Source organism: Poeciliopsis prolifica, unplaced genomic scaffold (genome assembly GCF_027474105.1).
Source record: "Poeciliopsis prolifica strain line A6 unplaced genomic scaffold, Auburn_PproV2 SCAFFOLD022, whole genome shotgun sequence".
Taxonomy (NCBI): Eukaryota; Metazoa; Chordata; class Actinopteri; order Cyprinodontiformes; family Poeciliidae; genus Poeciliopsis; species Poeciliopsis prolifica.
The window spans coordinates 5,683,924-5,708,131 of NW_026562397.1; the positions used below are offsets into that span (position 1 = coordinate 5,683,924).

Consider the following 24,208-nt stretch of genomic DNA (forward strand, 5'->3'; position numbering starts at 1 on the left):
TGCCGATGCATACCTTCACTCTGAGATTTTGTTTTAAATGCTGCATGGTCCATGAGTGAATGAGGCGGAAATCTAAAAGAAACAAAACAGAGCAACGATACCGAAGTGCGTTCAGCCTTCACTCTCACCTGCGGAGAGTCTGGTGAAGGTCGGAGAAAATACAGTTTACCTTTTAATCAGCTCACACATACATCTCTGCTTTTGTGGTCGATATCTTACCGACACTGAAAACAGCTGACTTTCAGTTGTATTACTTAAGTAATGGGGTCCGGCCCACATTGGTGGAGTCCAGTCACTAGCTCACTTCTTCTAAGCGGTTTTTGTCCTTCTTGATTAATCATTGAGGACAAGTTTCTGTTAGTATAACTTGAGACGAAAATCAAGCTACTCTGCCTTCTGTCTGCGATTCTACTGCAGAAATACATGTTTGGTCAGAAACAATGAATCAGAGCCAGGAGAAAGGTCTTAGTGAAGTCAATCATGCCTGTAAAGGTGCTGCTCACACCCTCCCCTCTTGTCCTCTACTACAATGCAGCTTCTTCCTGACAGCAAGTATGTGAAAATCATATTTTTTTCATAAAAGCTACATTCTGCAGCTTTAAGTCAGTACATAGTTTATTAGTCAGGCTGATGTAATTGGACCAGTGTTGCTTATGTAATTGCAGCAGAAACTAAAGTTACTCGATGCGTTTTGGGTTTTTTCCCCCCTCGGTATTGCAGATGGGCAACTCTGCGTTTGTGCTCACATGCATGCTGCACCGTAGAGCAGATGGATCCAGGCTGGAGAAGCTCCATGTTTTGTGAGAATTGCGAGCCAATCAATCCAGCTGGATGAAGTGGGCAGCGGTCAGTGTGGAGCCTCGGAGGACGCGATGACGTCCTGGATAATGCAACGATCTGACCTCAGATGGAAAATGAGAGCTCTTTGAGACTTTTTCCAAAAATAAGACAGAAAGAAAATGTCACGAGGACATCGGCGGTTGGCGTCGATCCGCCGCGTCTCAGGGTTTTATTTTTTCCTGCCGTTTGTTTTTCTTCAGTTCAGCTTGAGGTGATTTCTCTCATTAATGATCAGAGACGGATGAGAGAGGGGAGATAGATCAAAACCGGCTCAGAAGGGCAAAGAGATCCTTCCATTCAGCTTGTTAAGAGCTAATGAGGGTTTTATCGATTAGCATCAGAGTAAACAGCTGTGATGGAGAGGGACTTAATACGTCTGGAGCCATTTTTAATCCTTTACGTTTATGTAAATCGGCTTTCAGACCGAACGCTTTGAAATAAAACTAAAATCCCATCAAATAAACATTTATGATATAATGACAGTGAGGGGAACTTTTTAGGCCAACATCGACTTGAATTAGTGGCAGCCAGTGAAGCTCGGCGAACGGAGGGCCGGCGAATGGAGGGGCGGCGTACAGGGGCGGTCCTAATTTGTTTGGGGCCATAGGCCAATAAATTAATATGATTAATATTTTATTTGAAAAAATGTGGGAAAAACAAGGATAATGAAATACAATAAACACAGATAACAACCAAATACAGTCCAGTTGGAAGTATACAACTCTGTTGTATACTTTCTTTTTCTTTTTGAGGCAAAGAAATCAATGCAATTGAATGAAATCGCACCATAAGTCAAACATCGATATAATTATGTGTTGCATTTCGATCAAGACACACATTTCACTGCACAACTGTCAATTAACATCATCATTGATGTTTAGAAACATGTTTTACACCACTGCACTTAAAAAACACAAATTAATTTGCACAGCTGTTGCAAGGATAATTAATTTTTAAGCAAGATATAATCTACAGACTTAACTGCAAAGGGGTTTACTATTATGGCCGCCCTAAGGGAGAAGCCGCCCTGGGCATCTGCCCACTTCGCCTATATTTGAAATCGCGACTGGCGACGCGTGGTTGACTGGAGATCGGACGCGCTTCTTTGTTCTCGACCAGATGAGATGAGATTTGAAGCCGAGCGCTGAGGAGATACCCTCATCACGAGCTGAGTTGACTTTTTTGAGGCAAAGCAGCAGCAGCAGCAGCAGCTAAGCTTTTCCACTGTGACAGGAATCCTTTCCAATCTCCCAGGCTGAGTCTATGAAAAAAGCCAATTTCAGCCAATAGCATTTCAGCTCAAGTCTTTTCACTTGTGATCTCTATCTCCAGATAGAGTGCTAGCTCGAGTGCTCTGCCTTTTTGGCTCGGTTTTCTGTTTACCACTACAGACAGACGAAGCGCCCCGATCCATTTATCCATCTTGCAATCCATCCTACCATCAGTCATGAAGAAGACATCAAGATAATTGGACTCTTTCCCTTCTGGAGAGAGCAGTCTGTCTTTTTTTTTTTTTTTTTTTTTTAAACAGTGGTTTATTGAAAACAGTGTGTCACCATATCACTTTATCAATACATAAGCCTGTCACAGTAACGGTTAAATCAATTTATTACACAATAAATCAAAATGTGTGCAATAATTTCCATTTGGACAACAGCAGAGATACTCCCCTTTAACCCAGTTTAAAAGCCGCCATTTTGCCATTTTTGGTTCTTTTAGAAATTAAAAGTTTTTTTTTTCAGTGTGTGAGTTTGTGTAGTTGCCTTAATGCTATTACTATTATTTATTTTTGTTATATTAATTGAACATGGTCTCTAAATGACAACATTATCATTTGTTGCAGGAATTTCTAGGACAAACTATCGTCCATCAAAACTTGTTACCCTGACAGGCCAGTCGATCAATACGAATGAACGTTTTGTGACTGCTGATCCACCAGGATGTGATCAGAAAAGGCTCGTTTTTTTTTTTTCTCTGTCTGAACTAAGGCTCTTTATAAGCCTTCCCGTTTTCCTTTCCTTCCAGTGCCTCCTCAGATTACCGCAAAGCCCAGAGACCAGATTGCCGCCCAAGGGAGGAGCATAACCTTCCAATGTGGCACCACAGGAAACCCTCCACCTGCCATCTTCTGGCAGAAAGAGGGCAGCCAGGTAAGAGGCTGGAACAGAGAGCAAGACGTTTGTGAGCATAAAGTTTCAAGTTGTTGTTTTTTTTACATGTCGGTGTTAGCTGCCTGAACAGTTTTACCAGCTCTTTGTTGTTTGTCACATCAACAGAGTTTCATGCCTCACTTTCAAAGGTGAGAATGACTCACCCAAACATGTGCAGGTTTTTATATTTATATTTATAAATATATATTTCATCTTGACACCTTTTTTTTCTGAGTTGCCCACACTCTTCAAAACAAATTTTCAAGACAAATGTTGCACACGTTTTTACACATGCAGCTTTCTGCCAGAGATAACCTACTGGAAAATACAGCTTCCACGGTGGATATAAAAGGTTTTTCCAATTCAAGGCGAAGATTTATTGGTGCAAACCTTTTTTTTTGTTTGTTGATCTATAATGTCACGTCACATTCACTCATTGCATCAGAAGATTTTTGAGTTATTGTATTTTTGGTTTTAGGAATTTATGTCCAAGTGAGAGAACCACCCTTTGGATGAAATCAAAGGTGTACTTGTTGAGTGTACTCCAAATTCAGAGCATAAATAAGTCCAAAGAGCAAGAAGATTTCCAAGGTCATTCATGACAAGACTTCCTTCCAAAAATGATGACAGTACTTGAAGACTCAAGGTGCAGAGAGTCAGGGGAGGCCTGTGTGTGTGTGTGTGTGTATATATATATATATATATATATATATATATATATATATATATATATATATATATATATATATATATATATATATATATATATATATATATATATATATTATATATAACAACTAACTGTGTATATATATATATATATATATATATATATATATATATATATATATATATATATATATATATATATATATATATACACAGTTAGTTGTTGATTATGGCAGGTTTACTGCCATTATCTGAGTGGTCTAAACATAGTTATTTATAGCTATAACATCTTAAAATGAATTAGCTACTTTATTTGGAGATTTTGAGGCAATCGGTTTCCTAACATTTTTTAAGTAAAGTGAACTAATTACATTTTACAGTGCATTACCTGAACGACAACACCCCCAAACTTAAGCCCGGTGGAGGCAGCATCATGCTCTGGGCCTGGAATGAGGATCATTGTCGAGTCGGAGGGGATTATCATCATCTCCATGCCAGTGCTGGCACCAAACCGGAGGCTCCACCGGGAAAGCTGAGGATTAAGAGAAACTTCATTTTTTTCAGCATCGTAGTCTCTGCTCTCCTTCTCCTCCCCTGTGGGCAGGAATTTGATCCGGATGCAGTTGGACGAATAAAGCAGGAGAATGAAGGAGGGCTTAGCAGGTGCTGAAAGTGCTCCTTCAAGGCAAACTCTGCTCTGCTTCCACATTATCCCGACTATAAATTCAGCTCTGCTCAATTAGCAGCTACCTGCACCGAGTCCAAGCACAGGCTTATGCAGCTCGCTTTTTTTCTTTTTTATTTGTCCCCACGCAGTATCAGCGAATACACATGCCTGCTTCCTGTTACGGTTGTGCTGGCTGTTTGTTTTTTTTTCTTTCACTCTATTTGGAGGATTATCTGTCACCTTATAACTTCGGTCCATCTATCGAGATCTAAGCCTCTTAGAGGAATAAAGTGGTCGGATGAATGGATGCCTTCCCCCCTGGTTTTACATCCGGAAAAACAGGATGACAGAACTACAAGACATCTGGGACATCATCAACAAACACCTTGCATTCTGGTTATTTGCTCCGATTTAATTAGATTTATTTGTGGGGGTTTTATGTGGGAATGCGCGTCGCCGTGCAGGGCATTGTGCACAACAGAAAGGAAGAGTTAATTGGTAGATTCAAGTCGTTGATTCCACTTAATCTTTAAACTAGTCAGGCTTTTTGAAGGCTAAAGGGAAAGAAAATTACATTGATTCTTGCGTAAATTTTATTTATTATTATTTTTTTTTTGTAGTTTTTTTTTTTTTGGTTTTTGCACCAGGCACACAACACTCCACACACAACGGAACAAAAGACACGTTTCCCTGATGAAGCCCAGCTTCACCAAAAAGAGCTGAAGCTGCATTGATTTATTAGATTTTAGAGAAATAAAACTTTAGATTCCTTTTTGTTTTTTCCCCCACGATGGAGAAGTTTTGCTAATCACACTTTTTGCTGTAGAGAAATGTAGTTCAGGTTTTACTGATGCAAAAGCTGCAGTTATTGAGCTGGGCTCGATCTATTTGGAAAGGTAGAAGAAATGAAAAAAGCAGTTTTAAATGTGGAATCTCAGAAATGTGCATAAATGTTCATTTATATTCTGCTCACTTTGCAGTAAGACCCTACAATAAAATCAAGTTTCAGTTGCCTTCACAAGTCACCTAACTAAAGCACCTAATTACCAATTAGTTCATTTGAGTGCACGTTAGTTTTTACCATGAATCCAGCTGTTCTGTGCAGGTTTGCTGGAAAACTTTCACCAACAAACAGGATAATGGAGACTAAAGAACTGATTTAAATCAGTCTGAAGCTGCAGAATCAGCTGACGGGGCAACCAGTGATTTTTCAATCCAATAGTCTGACTCTAATGGAAGAGAGAGCAAGAGGAGAGCCATCAAAGGTCGTATTTGCAGTTTGCTACTGGGCATGTAGGAGACATTACAGGAGGCAGAAAACTATGTTTTATATCACCTTGAATTCACTATTTCCACAATGAAGCATGGTGTTGGTAGCATCATGCTTTGGGGATGATATTCGTAAGCAGAACTGGCAACATTCGTGTTGTTTCCACCAAATCTGACTGAGCCTTGGCTCTCTGTGGATTTTTTGTTGATCTATCATAATTAAATGCCAATTAAATCCACTGGGGAAAAACAGGGAGATTGTTTTCAGATTCTGCTGTTCCTTTGGCTTTTTCATAAACTTTGGCACTCCTACGTCTTAAGTAGATCTTCCTCACTCGGCTTGTGCATCGATGTGTTCAGATGCTGCTGTTTCCTGGTCAGCCACCATCGCAGTCCGGTCGGTACTCCGTTTCCATGAGCGGCGAGCTGATCATCGCGGACGTCCACCCCGAGGACTCGGGCTTCTACGTCTGCCAGGCCATCAGCGTGGCAGGAAGTGTCCTGACCAAGGCCCTGCTGGAGGTGGAAGGAGGTACGTCTTTGATCCACAGGGTCATATTACAAGGTTTGCTCTTCACCACCAGCTAATAAGGTAAACACATTAATTACTTAGTAGGTGTACAACAACAGGGGCTCATAAAGGGAGGGCACAGTTGGAGGCCCATCAGGGATGAGCGATGAATTCTAGACCTAATGTTCTTTTTCAGGCATGTAAACGGCAGATTTATGTCTTCTTCTGTCCTCTTTATGCAGCCCATTAAACTCTACCTGTTTGCATCTGAAGCGTTTTTTTTCCCTCTTGTGCATTTTACAGCTGGCAACTTTCTAATTACATTCCCTCAGTCTTCCAAATGTGTTTGTACTTCATTTTCTGCTTTAAGTAGAGACAGCACCACTAAAACATAGTGCTGTGATGAACAGTTTGCTCTCATATCTATGTTTTTATTTCTTTTGCCTTTGTTACATCTAAATGGTGAAGCTCATCATCAAGCTATTTTAATGATTACCCAAGCCAATGCAAAATTTGGTTTTTAAATGAAGATTATATTCACTGTGGGGGAAAAAAAGAAAGAGAAATCCTACAACCGCTAAAATGTGACTCTGCTTCATTCTTTTTAAATTTTGTGAAGTTGCGCTCGGTTCTTTCTGGAGGTTTTTTGTGTCGTTTCTTTCAGTGGTTCTTGAGAACAGGAGAACAGAAATAGGATGAAAAGATTAGCAAAAGCTCATGAACTCCAGTGAGTCACTCTATCCTCAAATAGAGGAAACATGAACCGTCTGAGCATTGGTCAGTGGACCAAAGTTTCTCATAGAGTGCATCAGTGTCTCATCAGGAGGTTTAAAAAAGCATCCAGAGCAAACCCTAGAGTACACCTGACTTCATTGCCTCAGTTAAGGTCAGTGCTCATGCAAGAAAGGGCCAGACCTGCAGCAGAAACCCCTGAAGGACATGACTTCAGTTGGTGACCTTAAGCTACAGATAACCTGGGTTATACAGAAAGACAATAATCCAGAGAGAACGAGCAAGTTCGTCTCTTAAAAGCTCAACAAAAAGAGGTCTTTTGCGACGTAGTCAAAGTCAAAGTCTGGGTTTACAGACAATTAAAATGATGTGGCTTGACCTTAAGCAAACCGGCAATACTGTGAAACCCTCCATTGTGGATAATGGAGGGACGAAATGGCTTCACAGTGAGGTAGAGTGACTGTCGCAATCTGGTCTGACGGCAGCTGTTATCTCCAAAGGGGGAACAAGTAGATTTTAGTTTTAGGGGGATTTCTTTTTTTTTTTGACTCACTTGAAATCATTTTGCTTTGGGAAAACTTCTTCTCCTCCTTATTTGACAACCTCATTTTGTGTTTTCTAACTGTGTTTGACTCTGAAAGGAGTTGAGCATTTTCAGCACTTAGCTGAGATAAAAGAAAAAGACCGCAAACAGAGATAAATTTGGCGGGGGGCAAATAGCTTTTTTTAAATTATTTTTCATCCTCTCCGTTTAAACTGCCAGGGCCTTCGGGTCGTATCCCACCGATCATCCGGCAGGGTCCGGCCAACCAGACCGTGTCCCGGGGGGCCGTGGCACAGCTGCACTGCCGCTTAGTTGGAGGCACCTCAGTCAAGATCTCATGGGAGAAAGATGGAGAGAGGCTGCAGGGAAATAAACCCCGAGTGACCTTGATGGAGAACGGCACGTTGCAAATTGCAGATCTAAAGGTGTGTATATCTGCGTGTGTGTGTGGGGGGGGGGTGTGAGGGGGGGGGGGGTGCGTGTGTGTGTGGTGGTCGCTTTCATTCAAAAGGAGGGAAGGGGGATTGAAAAGGATTCTTTTTAAGTCTGTCCCATCTTCGACAGAGCAAAACGGTGATAGAAGCTACAAAAAAAAAAAATTCTAAAGAATAATAGAGTGTCTCATCTGTGACCTGCTGTCCCCGCTCCCTGCAGCCCACCCAGTGACAGAATTTTATCTCATTTCCATCAGAAACTCCATTTTCCAGGGCAGAATTAAGGTGAGGCAGGATTTCAAAGACCAGCTGCACCAAGGCGGCACAATTATGTGCCAACTTGGTGTGTAATTGTGATGTTAATGAAGGCGCTTGTTTATAAATGCTAATGTGCTCTCCGTTGATGGAAGAGGAGTCAGAAGCCCCCACCACGCCCCTCGTTTTTGTCTCCCTGGGAGCGTACGCAAAAAAAAAGAGAATAAACGGAATCGGTCTCATTAATCGATAGCCGATTAATCATCGAAACTGGCTTTTGATCAGATCTCGAGGCTCATTCGGCTACCGCCCTGTTTCTCAGCAGTGGAAGTGGGAGCATTAAGCCGTGGCCCGGTGCACCGCCGAGGCAGGAGGAATGTGCCACGCCAATGTGCTCAATGGAACAGAAGAGATGCATTAGTGCGGTGTCGAGAGAGGGTGGGGAGAAAAAAGAGAGGGGAACGGAGATGACGAAGAGAGAGAGAGAGAGAAAGAGAGATCACCTAAAAATATTCACCCTGCTCATGGCCCCTACGAGCGCATCAATATTTTAGTAGTAGTTGGAGTCACCTAAAAAAGTTCACCTGCTGCCGCACGCTGCGCTGTCTGTCAGCCAGAGGTCAGCGCTGCGGAGGGTGATCTCATATGGTCCGACGGCGGTTCCAGCAGACTGGCTCCCGGCCAGTACACGGAGAAACGCCACGAGCGCCGCTCGACTGTGAAGAGCCGTGCAGCTCATGATGCGAACAGGCAGGCTGGTTAGTGTTGGGGGCTCTGAAGTTGGAGCGGAGAGAGAGGAACGGAGAGAATCATCTGTGATTCTTCGTGATGAGAGGGGAGAATAAGTGAGGTTGAAAAGCACTCGGATTAGTATTTCCTACACTGCACTGATAAGAATATTGTAGATTGTTGTTGTTTTGTTTCAATGTGCAATACACATGCACGTTCTGTATGTTCCAAAAAAAAAAAATTAAAAACAAATTCCTCAAGCACATCTTGTGAATGGGACAGCTCATATTAGTGAACATACAGAATTGCCAGAAATATACCGAACTTAGCAAAGTGTTAATTTCCATTTGAAGTCCCACAAAACAAACACTATATGTAAATAAGACCAAGTAAAGCTCCTCATTTCTTGTATTCCCTCTTTCGTGCTTATTGCCTTTATTTCATTTTATTTTGTATAATATATGGTTGACTTCCGGTTTTTCGATTTGATGCTTTTATTTTGATAAGAGAGCTTCCGCTGTTTATATTATCCAGCAGCTTAATGACAAAAGAGGACGGAAGACAAGTTGCAACAGCGTTATAAAAATGTATCTTATTTTTAGCCCCCACCTTGATAGAGGCACAAGGTTTGTTTGTTTCGTAAATCAGGATGTTTCTAATGTTGATTGATTGAAATTGTGAATTTGTTTTGTTGTAATGAAAAACTAGGGTGTCGTTTTCGATATTTTTGGTGTAATTTCCTTTGTACATAGAGCTGTTATGGTGAAACTCAGGGATTACTTCCAATAAATCTCACTGTTTAACAGTGAAGCCACAATCCTTCATTTGGATACATGGGGGTCTGCTACACAATATCTATATTTAAAACATAAATGCAATTTCAACAACAAAAAAATGCAGTAGAAATAAATAAAAACTGTATGTGGTCAGGAAAGCCTGTATCAAAGTGCTATTGTCTTTTAAAATGTTCATAAAACAACAAAAACTGTAACTGAAACATGAAGTTACACATTTTGCTTGTATTTATTTTTCCATATGACTCTTTCATTCAAAATGTGTCATAAAATGAAAACAGCTGCACACACGACCTCAAACCTCTGGCTCCTGTTCGCAAAACAGGTGATTAATTATAAATCTCTATCTGCCTTCCGCTGCACATACTTGGAATAATTATCCACCAAAAATAACGAGCCGTGCTTGGTAGGTGCAACGATAAACTTGAAGTGATTATGTGAACCCAGAAGATTCAACTGTCTAGTTTCTAGTGTAAATATCTTAGTACGTTTTGAAATACGACAAACCTAACTTATGAGTAACTTCCCAGCCAGAAATAGGAGCTTGTTTTGAGTCAGCAATTCTTTAATATTTACTACAAAGTACCAGTTTTATTTCTCTTATCACATGTGAAAAATGTCTTATGAGCGAAACAATCTGCCAGTGGAACTAGTGCATTTTTATTCATATGAATAACATTCATATTATTTAAAACAGGCTCCCATTTCTTGCTGGAAAGTCACTTGAACTTTCAGACCTACTAAGATATTTACAACCAGAAACTAGGCATGAAATATGTGGTAAAAGTTTGTGTTTCTGTAGTGAAATCAATATTGGAAAAGCAGCACTGACTGACTGAAAAGTTATTTGAACTGACTGAATTTGTATTATAGGGCACAAAGAAGGGCAATTTAAATGATATGACATAAAAAATGATTTAAAGTAAATATACTCAAGTTATAGAGTGAAGGTGAACAGAGCAAAACCAAATATAATTGGTTTTCTTTTGTCTGTGAGAAATATTCACACGTGAGTCAATGAGATTCTCCATTATCATTATTCGCAAGCCGAGTTAGTGGCTTGCGAAAGTAATCATACCCTTTTTTTTTTTTTTTTTACTTTTTCTAACATTTTGTGGCATTAGAGCAACGCGTCCGTTCCTAACAGAGAGCCATAAACGACTGCGGGCGCGTTTACGTTTGCAGAGCGCCGCACCTAAAACTGCTGGAGACTGCAGTGCTTCTCCCAGCAGCGGATCGCTGGCCTGTGCCTGCAGAGAGTGGCATGTTGGCAGCCGCATACCTATCCAGAATTATCTCCCTGCGCCGCAATCGCCCTGAACTCTGCTGGGCTTTCTGATGTGTTTCAGCTCCTCTCTGCTTTGTTTCCACAGGCTGCGGTGGTGCTGCTCTGACGGATTCTCACTGCTTTAGCTCTTAGTGACAAAACAAACAAATAAGCCAGCAAAGGTTTACAAGGAACAAGGAATAGTCACTTTTTTTATTTCTTTACATATAAAATAAACGTCTGTTTCAAGGAAAAGCTTGTTTTCTGACTCCAAACTAGGAACGAATTAATTTTAATGTTGATTCTAGAAATTAGCATAATTGCTGTTTTTAAGAGGAGACGGTCTATTTGTTTCACAAAGAAACACTGATTTCTGTGAGGGGATACACTGCTTCTAATTATGCACTAGAAAAGGTAATCCGCAAAATAAAACTGGGAGCAATTGTTTCAGAATAACACTTTTTCTTTTGTGATGGAAAAAATATGATACAATCCTCACAAAAAATGCTTTGAACCAGATCACACTGTGACTTTTTGCAGAATAGCAGAATTAGAGGCTGATGTGCAGCATTCTCTGTAAAAATTATTATTATTATTATTATTATTATTATTGTTTTAGTTCCTGTCAGAGGTCTGCAAAGGAAAACAAAAATTCACATCAAGGTTTCTGAATTTCATGCTTTTAATTTTGCTGTATCGTTATTTTTTGAGTTATAAAGCTGCAATCATTTCTAAAGAAAAAAAAAGATTTGGGTGCACAATCTTTGTATTTCTTGTGAATTCCAGTTTAAAACTAAACTAGTTTTGACAACATTTTGAAAAACTATTATTCCAGGTTTAACTACCGATCTGATAAAGATGCTTACTGAATCTGAATCTGGTAGGAGAGCGTCAAAATGAAAACACAAAGCTGTTCCTCTGAAGTCAGCATGCAATGCGCTCAGAGACAAAAACTTCACTTTGGTAGACGTGTCATGTGGGCTGACATGCGCGAAGTCGGAGTATTTAAGCCAAAACAATTGTTACATTTGGAAGATAAAGTGGGAAGCCTGCAAGCCCGAGAACACCATCCCAACTGTGAAATAGAGGGTGGCGGCATCGTGTTGTGGGGGCGTTTTGCTGCAAGAGGGACGGCTGCACTTCACAACATGATGGCAGCACGAAGACAAAACATATGGACAACACTAAAGGAACATCTCAAGTTACCAGACAGGAAGTGAAAGCTTGAGCACAAGTGATCTCCCAAATAAACATTGCTAATTATATTAGCTGTTGTGTCAGTCAGGGGAAAAAAAACAACTGTTTTAGGAAATTCTGAATGGAAAAAAAGCACAAAATATATTACATTTAATTTCCACAGTTCTAACTCCATAGTCCAGTTAACGATTAATCGATAACTGAATTGACTGAAAAGTCTTTCGACAGTCGGTTGATCGGGGTTAATTTGATTAATCGTTTTCACCTGAAGGGTCAAAAAATAAGCGAAACTCTAAAAAGAGACAAATAGAGTCAACTCTTTGGTCTTTTCTTTGACAGGACGCCGACTCTGGGATGTACACGTGCGTGGCGTCCAGTCCCACGGGGGAATCCAGCTGGAGCGGGATGTTGACTGTCAGAGGTACGTTTTGCCGAAACACTCTCTTACTCTTCACACACTTCATCCGCCGTCTTTCCGAGAGCGCCGTCTGTTGACTCAACGCGAGAGAATCCGCGCCGGTCTCAGCCGTACGGGAGCTCCAAGCCAGGGTCATGTTTCTGTGTCGCAGAGGAAGGAGCCTCTTCGGGATCCAGAGCGTCTGAGTTCATCCAGCTTCCAGGGCCGCCGCAGAAACCCGTGGTTACCGAGGTGACCAAGAGCACCGTCACTCTGACGTGGCAGTCCAATCCTCACGAAGGCGGAGATGCCGTCACCTCCTACGTCATCGAGGCTTTTAGGTAAGAGTTTGAAAGCAGAAACGAGACTTTCAGCGTCGGAGGTTATTCCTGAACTCCAAGCTACCCTGCAGATAAATGCGCTTTTAATCTGTTTTGTTCGGTCTTGCTGTTTTTTTATTATTTTGTTAAATTTGATGGTATTTAATTAAAATACCTCCCTGCCACAATGTTTGAATAAGAATCAGTAAAACATTGCCACCAGTCGGCAGTCAATAAGATATTGCCCTCTTATTATATAGTTTAATAAAAAGAAGTGTCAAAAGTTGAAGGACTTTGGTCTACTGACATTGGGACGTCCTTATATTAGACGTCGCCATACTTTTCACCCTTCCACTGAAAAAATAACAACAGCAAAGACTTATTGTTGGTGTAAAACATAAGCGTTGCTGACCTGACAGTGACAGTGCGGTCGGTCGATTCAGTTGTTGCAGCCGTTCATTTGAAAGAAACCGCTGTGTGATCTTTAAATTTAACAGAATAGCTAAGACTCCTTAGAAAGCAATTTGAATTTCACATAGCAACTTGCTATTATTTGATTTATCTTCACACTTTCCTTTGAATTTGATTCATACTTAATGCACTTTTTGCAAAAAGGAAACTTTTCCTACTCTGGTTAGATTGAGAGAGGGCCCTCGTCTTTACATCCGCTAACAGGGTGATGGATGTTCAAGGCTTTTGTTACTTTTATGCAGATTCTGAGTTGAGGTTTAATTGTGCACTCAGAGCTTTATGTCTATAATGAAATGCTGATAAAACAAAGGGACATTAATTATCCTGGTGAGTCTACTTGCATTGTGCAGTGGTGCAGAAAATGCAATGCAAAGAGCGCTAAACACAAGCAGCGTACAACAAAAAAAAGTCAACGATTATTTTTTTTTGTGCTGTTGTGTCTTTTTTTCAAAGATGATTTCTTGTCTCTTCAAGTTAAGCCTTCGCTTTTTCTTCCGGCTCCGATTTTCTGACTTGCTGCTCTGCGATAATGAAGTCTCCTTCATTCTGAGCCATTAAGAGTTTGGGAAATTACTCATCTCAGCCCAAGGGGGAAGCAGTTCTGTTAAGTTATGTTGGGGGGGGAAAGGAAGTGTGACACTCGCTGCCCCAGTGTTTAGCCACGGTGTCCTGGGGAAAGCCGAAGCAGCTCTAACAACCAACCGGAGGGGCTGCAGAAAGGCAGAGAGGGAACGAAGGAGCAGACAATTACTGCGGAGGTCAGATTGGCAGCTCTGTCCTGACCTGGGGCAATCCAGAGAGGGTATGCATGCCAAGCCAGGGAGTTCACTCATTACAGTGACAAGACAGAGAATACAGAGTGCAGGCACACACACACACACACACACACACACACACACACGCACACACACACACACACACACACACACAGACACACACACACACACATATGTACATTTCTCCTGGCGGCGAAAAACGATTCAGTTAGTGATGGATGCATCCACTCCTGCACGCTTCAGCACAGAGAAACTGGTTTGTAAAGGCTTGTTTTTCTGGGATGCTGCCTGTATTTTCACAGCCACAGGTTACTTTCAAGGACTCTCCTCCATTTTCTTTTAATGCTCATACTTAAACGAACCCTTTGTGCACGCTCTTACTGATTAAGCATCTTCGAAGGTAAGCTTCAAAGGCTTGTGAGCAATAGCAGTGGAAAGATGGCACATTGGGATGAAAATTGTATATAGGTGGACACATTTTCATACTCAAAGTGAAGATGAAATGTATTGTTACAGTAGATTTTCAAGGTCTTCAATAGAAGAGACTTTTGTGTTGACGTCCACGTCTGGTTTAATTTCATTCGCTTTTTCCACCAATGACATCTGTAACCAGAAGAGAACCATTACTAATAAGTTCACAAAGCTTCTGAAAAAGTTTCGGTGTACCGCAGGGATGACTACTGGTTTCCCTTTAGCTCTTCACATACTGCCATCATCTAGGCCATCTCATTCTGAACATTTCCTAGTCTAGCGTAAATGATATACATTCCCTTAAAGCCTGCATGCAACAGCATTTGTTGTCTTATGTGAAATATAAGCATGGCCCATCATCTTTTAATTTACATCCAACAAAAGTCTGAAGCCACATTTTAGTAAAATCAAACCACTTCCTAGTAATCTATAATGTAAATCATAAGTTGAAGCATCTCTTGCTTTTCCAGCCTTCTCTGCACAAAACATGTTTCAAAGCTGTTCTTTGTTGACATGAAACTGTTAGAAATTTACTTTGCAAATAAATTTTGATGGATTTCATCAATGTGGATGCGAAAAGAAGCAATAATTTCCATTGTATTCTTTAATATAAAAAATTACAAGACCTACAAAGTCTGTGTATTACTTTTGATTCTTGTCATAAAACAAGTAAAGTCTGTTTTTATTAAATATTTCTTTAATGGAATATTAGTGTGGGTTTCTCTTTTTTTAAAGCACGAAAGCCACCTCTTCTAGTAAATTGGGAATTTTGAAATGGATTAATTCAATAATAATGTCTTTTTGGAAAGAAAATAGAAATGGTTGAGTTTTTCAGGAAAGCAACCAATGTTGCCACTTACAAGCCAGTTTTAGAGCTTCAGCTGGACACTTTAAATGGCAGAACTTTTGGTGAGGAAAAAAAAGCCCCTGTTGATAAGGAGGGGAGAAAAAAGCGGTGAGCTGCTTGTTGTAATTGCCTCACTATTTTCCTCTCCACAGAGTTGAGACAGATGTGAAACACTGCCGCGCTGTTTGATAGCACCTGTATTTTTCCACGGCACCAAACTGCCGTTTCCTCGACTGGCTCCTTCATGAGCCAACCTGCTGCAATAAAGGAGAGAATAAAACTTTGTCTGCAAGCCGAGACCTGCCGCATGCGCTGTAGATAAAAAATAAATAAATAAATCTCAAAGTTTCGAGAAGCCGGTGTTGAACTTTTTAACTCATCTGCTTGCTCATTCAGTAGGAACTTCTTAAAGAATGTGCAGGTTTTGCTCACGTTCTTGCTGGGAAATGACGGAAAAGTCAGCGCACTGAAGAAACAAACAAGTCAAGTCGTACCGTGTTGTTTGAGTTTTTAAGATGCCGATTCCTTCTGCCTGCTGGTTAAGGCAAATGAACAATTATTTTTGCTTCCCCTCAGGCACATTTTGATTTAAGAGGCAGAGAGAAAGCAACTATGCCTTTTGTCTTAGCAATGTGAATGTGGCTAAAGGGTTGTTTTGGTGGAATAATTATTAATCAGTCTTGGCTTTTTTCTTTTCCTGGCTAAATTGGAAAGAGACCTTTGGGCTAAACAACTGGAGTTTTCAACATATTTATCTGAGCTGAATAAGGACAAGGGCTGGATGTAACCTGGCAAAGATTGAGCTGCTCATTTTAAAGGAGCTAAAGAAGTGGGAGGACCAGTTGAAAGTTGTGAAGAACATGAACATTTCTGGTACTTCTATAAGCCGGTACACAAATTAGACTCTTTTGACATAAGTGACACAATCAAGACTGTGAGAATGGAGTCCTTAAAGGTGGTTATTATGGAAAGTTGACTCTTTTTAGCTTTGTATCATCTTATAATGTTATTCCCTCATCAAAAAAAAAAAAAAAAATACATGGTGCAATGAAAAGCGTTGTGATATTTCAGAAAGAGCAGGAGCTTCTTAAAGGGACAGAGGCCAACTTTCAAGTTGTCCAGTTAGAAAGTCAAATTTTGTTTCAGTCATGTTTTCGGTGAAGTGTAAACCACTTCAACAATTCAATAAAACACAACTACAAATTCAAACACGCAACAGTCCTAATGAAGCAAAATGACAAAGTGAGAAAATGCGAAGATGTTAACTAAGCACCTGCTAAAATTATTTTGCATGACGCAGGATCCTCTACTGTATCCAGGCTATTTTTAGTTATTATATTAGCCTTCCGTGTCATTTTGCTTATATATCTTCCTGCACGTGCATCACTTTGGTTGTTGCCAACGTTTGGTGTGGTAGAAAAATAACAGCGACATAATAATGTTTCATTCACTGACGGATTTATTGTCAGCTCTTCAAGTGTCTCTTTCTAACGTTTTATAATTTTCTAGTACAGCAATCATTCCCTCCAACAGAGAAAGAAATTCTGTTAGACATTTCTAAAGCGATTCTTTACTCGAACTAATTCACCCCATCACCTTGACTTATTGCTTTGAGCTGTCTCACCCTGGTGAGATTTGAGTGTTTTCTTCTTCTTTTTTTTTATCTGTTGGGATGAGTTTTACAGGATGTGAACTTCAGATCTCTCCTTCTGACACTGACTTTTCCAATTTCATCCGTCTGTGCTATCATCGGCGGCGATCACTGAACTAACCATTGCGCTCAAACCCATGTCAATCAAGATGAAACGATAAATTACAGAAGCTGAAAAACCCAGGATATTAGAGCCTGTTTGATTATCTGTGTTCTTTTTTTGGGTGGAAAACATCCTGCTGATTGGGATGGGAGGGATTCATATTAGTATTCCAGTCACATTCACAGTTTCTTTTTGCCTGTAATCGAAAAGGCTAATGTTTTTTTCGATTTAAAAAACAAGTTTTAATAATCCTGTTCCCCGTTGTGCTCTTTTCTCTCTCGCAGCCAATCGGTGGGCAGCACCTGGCAAACCGTTGCGGACCACGTGAGGCACGAGAGGCACACGGTCGTTGGACTTTTCCCAAACACGGTTTATCTGTTCATAGTCCGAGCCCTCAACTCCTACGGCCTCAGCGACCCCAGTCCGATCTCTGAGCCGGTCCGGACTCAGGGTGAGTTCTGCTCAGAGGTTCTCGCCGATCTGCACACACCTGATTAAATGCAGAGTTATTGGGATGTAAAACAACGCCAGTGTTGTAAATTATCTTCACGGTTTGTTTTGTTGTTTGTTTTTCTTACAATTTGTATCCTGCACAACTCCAGTATAATAAAAAACTGCATCACAGTAGTGACATAAGTATGTACTCCCAAACTATCTACACTGGAGCGCTTGTTGATGTAATCGCAGCATTTACTTCTCTTCAGTGCTCTAAAATATAGATGATCTAATGAAGGACAAGTAAAGTCTTCTGTTCAATTGCTGACAAATGTTTTTTGGTTCAAAGGAAGAGCAAAGATCAAAAAGGAGCTTGCTGTGCAAATGTATCAGTCAGAAGAAGGGCACAAAAATATACCAATAAAATTTATGCTTGATCTGATATTTGTATTTTGCCTGGACATCATCTCACAACTTGAAAGAGCTCTTTGAAGAAAATAAAATTTGGTCGATGATGAAATTAGGATTTCAGAAAATGACCTAAAGATTAGTGGAAAAATACAAAATGCAGGCCAGCAGCTGTAGGAAGGGTTTGAGTACTATAGTGCAATTTAAAGCTTTCTACTGATTGAAAAGGATGTGAATAACGTTTGACATTATCATTTGGTTAAAATATGCAAAAACACAAGAGAAATGATCATCCTTGTTATTTTTAAAAATAATACCCTTCGTGCCTGTTTCATTCCTCATCAGAAATAAACTCCTTTGTTGAATTAAACTAATCAGCAGTACGAATAATCGATTGATATTAACTGGTCGTTTGTCTGAAAATGATAATATCAGAATGAAACCGGAGAGGGAGGCTGCCAAGAGGCCGACAACAACAACAATAAAAGAGACGAGGTTTGTGGAAGTCGCAGCTCTGCGCTACTTTTGACAACAAGCTCCTGTTTTCACCAAGGATCTGGAGTAAGGAGCCGAGTTGCTAGGCAGAAAGTCTTTTGTTCCACATAAAACATCGAGGTCAGACAACAGGTTCCAAAACTGGGTAGGTGAATGTGTTGTGCTCTGATGAAACCTGATTTAAACGACGGGCATAAAGAGCATGCTTAACAAAAAAAAGTACAGATACCACATCACCAAATGAGCCTCAGGGACACATGGGGGTGGATGTGTGATCTGTGAGCTGATGTTTCCTTCATTATTGGGTATTGACTCCAATAACGTTCCTAAATATTCATCATTTTAAAATTAAAACTTCCAGGTGGAAGGCAGTTTTATTTTCCTGCGTCAACATTACTTCCTACAAACAGTGGCGCCCCCTGAAGGTTTTCCCCAGGGTGGCAAGAGCAGGCCAGTAAGAAAAATACAAACAAAAAAAAATATAGGGAGGCACAAAGAAAATAGAAACATTTATTCATCTAACTATTGGGTTTGGGTTAGGAGCATTTTAGTTTCGGATTGGTCTATCCAAAGTCCAGAACTGAATCTGACAGTGACTCTGTCACCAGGACCAGATTGAATGCTGAAATTTAAGATTACTTAAGAATCTGCACAGTTATTGTAGAACATGTTTTTTTTCTTTTTTGTAACAGATGTATTTATTTTTCAATTAAAATGTGCAGGAAAGATGTTGCATTGATCTCAAATAGCCTGCATTTCCTGTAAAACAGGAGTGTTTGCACTTTCTTAGTAAATCCTTTTCACACATGTCCATTTCCCTCACTGTGCACTCCCATTTTTGCATATTTAAAGAAAAACAAAGATAGTGGATGTAGAGATAATGTGCCGTGCTCTTTTAAGAAGTTGTTTTTTCCAAGTACAGTGTCATAACTAATTGCTTTCGCAGCGTGGAGCTTTTCTGCCCTGAGCAATGTTGAATTTCAAGTTCGTCTCTTTTTTTTTTTTTCTTTCCTTCATTTATTGCTGAATGGCTGCCGCTCAGCTGTGCTTTGATTATTTTTAATGTGTTTTTTTTCTGGCTTTATCTCATTTCTTTGTGGTGTCAGATGGGAGTCCAACAGAGCAGGGCGTGGACCACAGGCAAGTTCAGAGAGAGCTGGGGGAGGTTTCCATCTACCTGCAGAAGCCCGTGGTTCTTTCTCCCACCAGTGCCAGGATTTCTTGGACTGTGAGTTCACTTCGTGGCTGGAGATGTTTCAATTACCGAAGTGGTGAAAGGCAACGCTGGTCCTCATTCATTAGCTGCAGCAGCACCCTCACACAGTGCATGAAACAAACTGGACCTGCGGAAGCCCTGATACTGCTGGAAGGCGGCTGACGTGCTCGTTTGTTTCCTGCCGACTCTTTCCAGGTCGCCCGTCAGTCCCGGTACATCCAGGGTTATCGCGTGTTTTTCCGGGTCATCGGAGGCTCCTGGCTGGTCCGAGATGTGGAGGCGACATCCGACTACAGCGCAACGTTAGCAGATCTCCAGAGCAAGAAGGAGTATGAAGTCAAGATACGGCCCTACTTCAATGAGCTGCAGGGCCACGACAGTCTCATGGTTCTGGTCCGGACCCCTGAGGAGGGTATGACGTTACCAACAATGCAACAGATTACATGAGCTATTTCCAGGACTGTGTTGGAAATCATGCAGAAACATGGACTTGTAGATATATTGCTGTCACCTAACACTTGTTCACCCGTTTCAGTTCAATATTTTCTCCTCTTTCTAGTTTTAAGTGGCCCTCCGCAGGCTGTTTCAGTGGTGCAGCTCACCAATAGCTCAAGTATCAGCGTCTCCTGGGAACCACCGCCTCACAACGTTCAGACTGGAGTCATCCTAGAGTACAAGGTGGGTCAATGCTTTGCTTTGAAAACCTTCAAGTTGCTGTCTTGTGACAGATAGAGCATTTCAAATTTAAACATACTCTTTCACTTTTACCAAAGATCTGTCACATTACAACCACGGACTTCAATGGATGTTATTCAGACGCTATGTAACAGATCAACACCAAGTAGTACATTTCTGTTAAGTGGCATTAAAAGGATACATAGCTTACAAAACCTTACAAGTTAGAGGAAGCTAACACTGGTGGGGCTGCTAGGGTTAGCAGCTTACACTAACAAGACAAGACAAATATGCATTACACAGATGGAACCTTTTCAGAAGAGCAACTAGAACAAAACCCCTGCAGAGTCCTGTTAAAATGCTAGCTTGTTACTTAAATCTTTAGCGCCAGTCGAAATATGTTAGCTAAATATTTAGTTTTAAGTTAAATATTTGGTTAGCAAGCTAAACAAAAAGACTGGTTAGCAAGCAGTTTGTTTAGTAAGTGGCTAAAGATTTAGCTTAGCTCCAAACTAACTAAATATTTAGTTAACAAGCTAAATATTTAGCTCCAATTTAGTGTTTAGCGCAAAATGAAGTATTTAGCTAGCAAGTTAAATATTTACTTTGTGGCTAAATATTTAGTTTGAAGCTAAATATTAGATATTTAGCTTCAAACTAAATATCTAATATTTAGATTAGAAGCTAAATATTAGATATTTAGCTTGGACTTACATATTTAACTCCAAGCTAAATATTTAAATAGCGAGCTAACTATTTCAGTGGAAGCTAAATATTTATTTAGCAAGCAACATGTACAAGTGTGCAAAGGTGAATAAGGAAAATATAAAACAGGGCAAAATCGTCCTGCTGTGACGGCCACCTCAACCTGTCAGCATGCTTGCGGGAGAAACTCTTCATCGGTCCAGACAGAGTGTCTGCATAGCGTAGCATGAATGACTAAATCTAGTGTTCTCTGCAACATGTTTTTTAGATTCATTGTACAAAAAAGGTTTTTGCCATTGTACATCTATACAGCATCTCTTTATTGTGCTGATTAGAGCACCAAACCCTTCCAAATGTCCACAAAATTAGCTTAGCTTAGCTTCAGGTCACGTCACCTGTGTTCGATTATCTGACATGTAGAATATGTCAGAGTGTTTCTCATGCAAAGCTAAGGGTGTGATGGAGGCATCAGACTCGCAAAACCAACCGAAACAGAAAAACTGGTCTTTTTGCTCTTTGATGTTTGTATATATTTGTTTTGTTTTTTTCCCCTCAGGCTTTAGTCAGAGGTGTACAGAGCTGTTGTTGAGATCGATGTGAAAAACACTGATTTGTAATTAACAATTAGTAATGACTCTTTTGCTGCTCGTGTGCTGCCAGTTCTTGTTTTGTCATCAGTTTGTCTGCTAAACACTTACTGTTCCTGTCATCTGTTTCCTGGGCGTAGAGAGAGAGAGAGAAAAAAACAGTCCTGATTGTCTGTCCATTAGCATTAGCACAACACTGATTACTAATCACCAGGCTGCTAATCCAGGAAAAAGTTCAACTCTATCATTTTTTGACGTATTCTTTCCATCTGCGGGTAAACGTAGAAACAAACAGAAGGCAGATCATTTCAATGTCCAGCAGCAGAAGGCAGGGATCAAACCAAATCTCGTAAAGTTTCTCATTTCCAAGGAACCATGTGCTGCATTTGTTAATCAAAGCCGTAAATATAAAAAAGCACCGCGTCCTAAACAGATAGCTGGGTGTTGCGGCACAGATGTTCATTATAACCTTCAGCGACTTCATCGCAGAAGTTTGTAAAAGGTTAATTAATGAAAGAGTCGCTTCCTGAATATCAATGGAGACAGACATGCAGATTATATATAGCAGAACCTGGAAAGAATCGGAGTTGCGGTCGCTATGTTACTGATAAAAATTTGCATGACAAAATTAGGGCTGATTAATTTACAAAGGCGGGATGGAAAGCCTTTATATTCTTTCTATATTTTTTTTCCCTGTCAAATAAGATATTTTGCAGTTAGAATGAGTCCTTATCAGCTGTAGTTTAAATAATATCACTATGGAAGAGATTTTCTGTTTTGATTCTGGATTCTTCAAGCTAAGTTGTGGTTTCAATTCAAAGAGCTTGATTAGGGTGAATATAAAAGAGAATTGGTTGAAATGTACCCTTGTAAAAGTATACACACCATTTTAGCTTTTCCATTTTGTCACTCTTAAAATCCCAATTAAATCCCCACGGATGTTTTTGGTTTATGTGATAGATTAACACAAGGTAGCGTACAACTGCGATGTGGAAGAAGAGCTATTTAAAGTTTTTTTTAGTGTTTGTAGTTAGGCATTGTGGGGGGTCATAGCACATACATGGGTTGATTGACAGCGCTAAGACCCTCCTCCTGGCTCTGATTGGTAGTTTCAGATGAAGTGGTATGTTTCTGCAGATGGCAGCAGGATATCAGGGAGAAGGCACAGGAACTTGATTTATCTGTTTCATGTTAAATCGTTTTAACGAATAAGTAAGAAAACTTGTCCTTTTTTTTCATATAAGTTACATATCGCAGCTTTAATCTGGGAAGGTTTAGTCATTTGTTGACCTAGAACTTCCACATTTACAGCTTCAAAATTTCTCTACTCTATCCATATATCAAAGCACAAAAATCTCAGAGTTAAAAGTTACGTCCTTTTTTTCCTTCTTGTGTGTTTTTTTCAAACCAGTCATGACCAGAGCCGCCTCGTCTCGCACTGAAGGAAACGTTAACTCCTGCTCATCTCCGTCTCTTCTCAGGTCTGGTGTTTGTCCAGCGACGCGGCGAGTCAGATAAACCGAACGGTGGACGGTTCCGTTCTGTCCATCCTGCTGACGGGTCTGCTCCCCGATGTCCAGTACACGGTGGCGGTGGCTGCTGTCACCAGTCTGGGTGTGGGCGCTCCGAGTCTGCCTGTCAGCCTGCTTGTTGGTGAGTCACTCAAAGCGTTGCAGCCGCCATGCTCCGCAGAAGATGGCAGGACGCGCTCCCACGAGGCTGAGTTTACCCCGGGTGAAAGCCGTCCCCCGCGTGTCGCTGAGCGGGTTAAAAACAGGGCGGTGTGCGATCATCACTCTTCTCGGGGGGTGTGAAAGATGTTAATCGAGAATTCAAACTGCGAAAAGAAAATAAGATCTCTTTATGTCTGAAGCAGTGGCCTCGTGTTTACTTGATGTTTTCCTTCAAATTCTTCCAAACATCGCGTGTTGACAAATTAGGGAGATGAATATATATGCGGAGCAGCTCTGGGTGTTTGTTTTCAGGTGCTGGAAACTGGAGTGACAAAATCTGACTGACAACTTCTGGCAGACTGCAAAATAACTCTAGTGACACATCCCTCCACATGCCAATCAGAGGCATTTTCTACAGTCATCATCCTGGAGAAGTATTTAGATATTCCAGCTATGAGGATCCTGTGGGATTTATGCTGGACTTCCAACGTCTCCAACATGTTTGTCATGTTAAGAAGGAGAATATGATACGTTATTTAAAGACCTATTATGGTAATTTGCTTCCACTTTTATTTAATTCTTAAACTAAACAGAAACATTGACTCCGACTTTTTTGATCTGACAATATTTATTCACTTTACTTTTCAAATCATCAAAGAATGATGAAATAAGGTGGTATGAATGAAAATGTTTACTGCAGATGAGCACAAAGTCTGTTTGTTTTCTTCTTTTTAATATTAATTTCTGATTCAAAATGGAAGTCAGATTTAGTTTTCAGCAATAAAGCAGTTCAAAGTAAATTATTCAAAACATAAAATAACCAACTACCAATCAAGCATTAAGCATTACATTTTGTCAAATGCCAACATTAAATTCATCAAGAATAATAATCAGCATAAAAAAAAAACGTTCAGGTTGTT

General features: G+C 40.4%; 1 protein-coding gene across 1 annotated transcript in view; it reads left to right on the plus strand.

Moving 5' to 3' along the window:
* zgc:77784 (uncharacterized protein LOC402947 homolog) overlaps positions 1-24,208 on the plus strand; it is an 85,040-nt gene that overhangs the window by 42,777 nt on the left and 18,055 nt on the right. The window contains exons 7-16 of the mRNA XM_055045529.1: positions 2,866-2,990; positions 5,956-6,127; positions 7,602-7,807; positions 12,398-12,479; positions 12,628-12,796; positions 17,379-17,545; positions 19,539-19,660; positions 19,844-20,060; positions 20,208-20,326; positions 23,097-23,268. Of these exons, the coding sequence (XP_054901504.1) occupies positions 2,866-2,990; positions 5,956-6,127; positions 7,602-7,807; positions 12,398-12,479; positions 12,628-12,796; positions 17,379-17,545; positions 19,539-19,660; positions 19,844-20,060; positions 20,208-20,326; positions 23,097-23,268 (1,551 nt within the window). The remainder of the gene's footprint in view (positions 1-2,865; positions 2,991-5,955; positions 6,128-7,601; positions 7,808-12,397; positions 12,480-12,627; positions 12,797-17,378; positions 17,546-19,538; positions 19,661-19,843; positions 20,061-20,207; positions 20,327-23,096; positions 23,269-24,208) is intronic.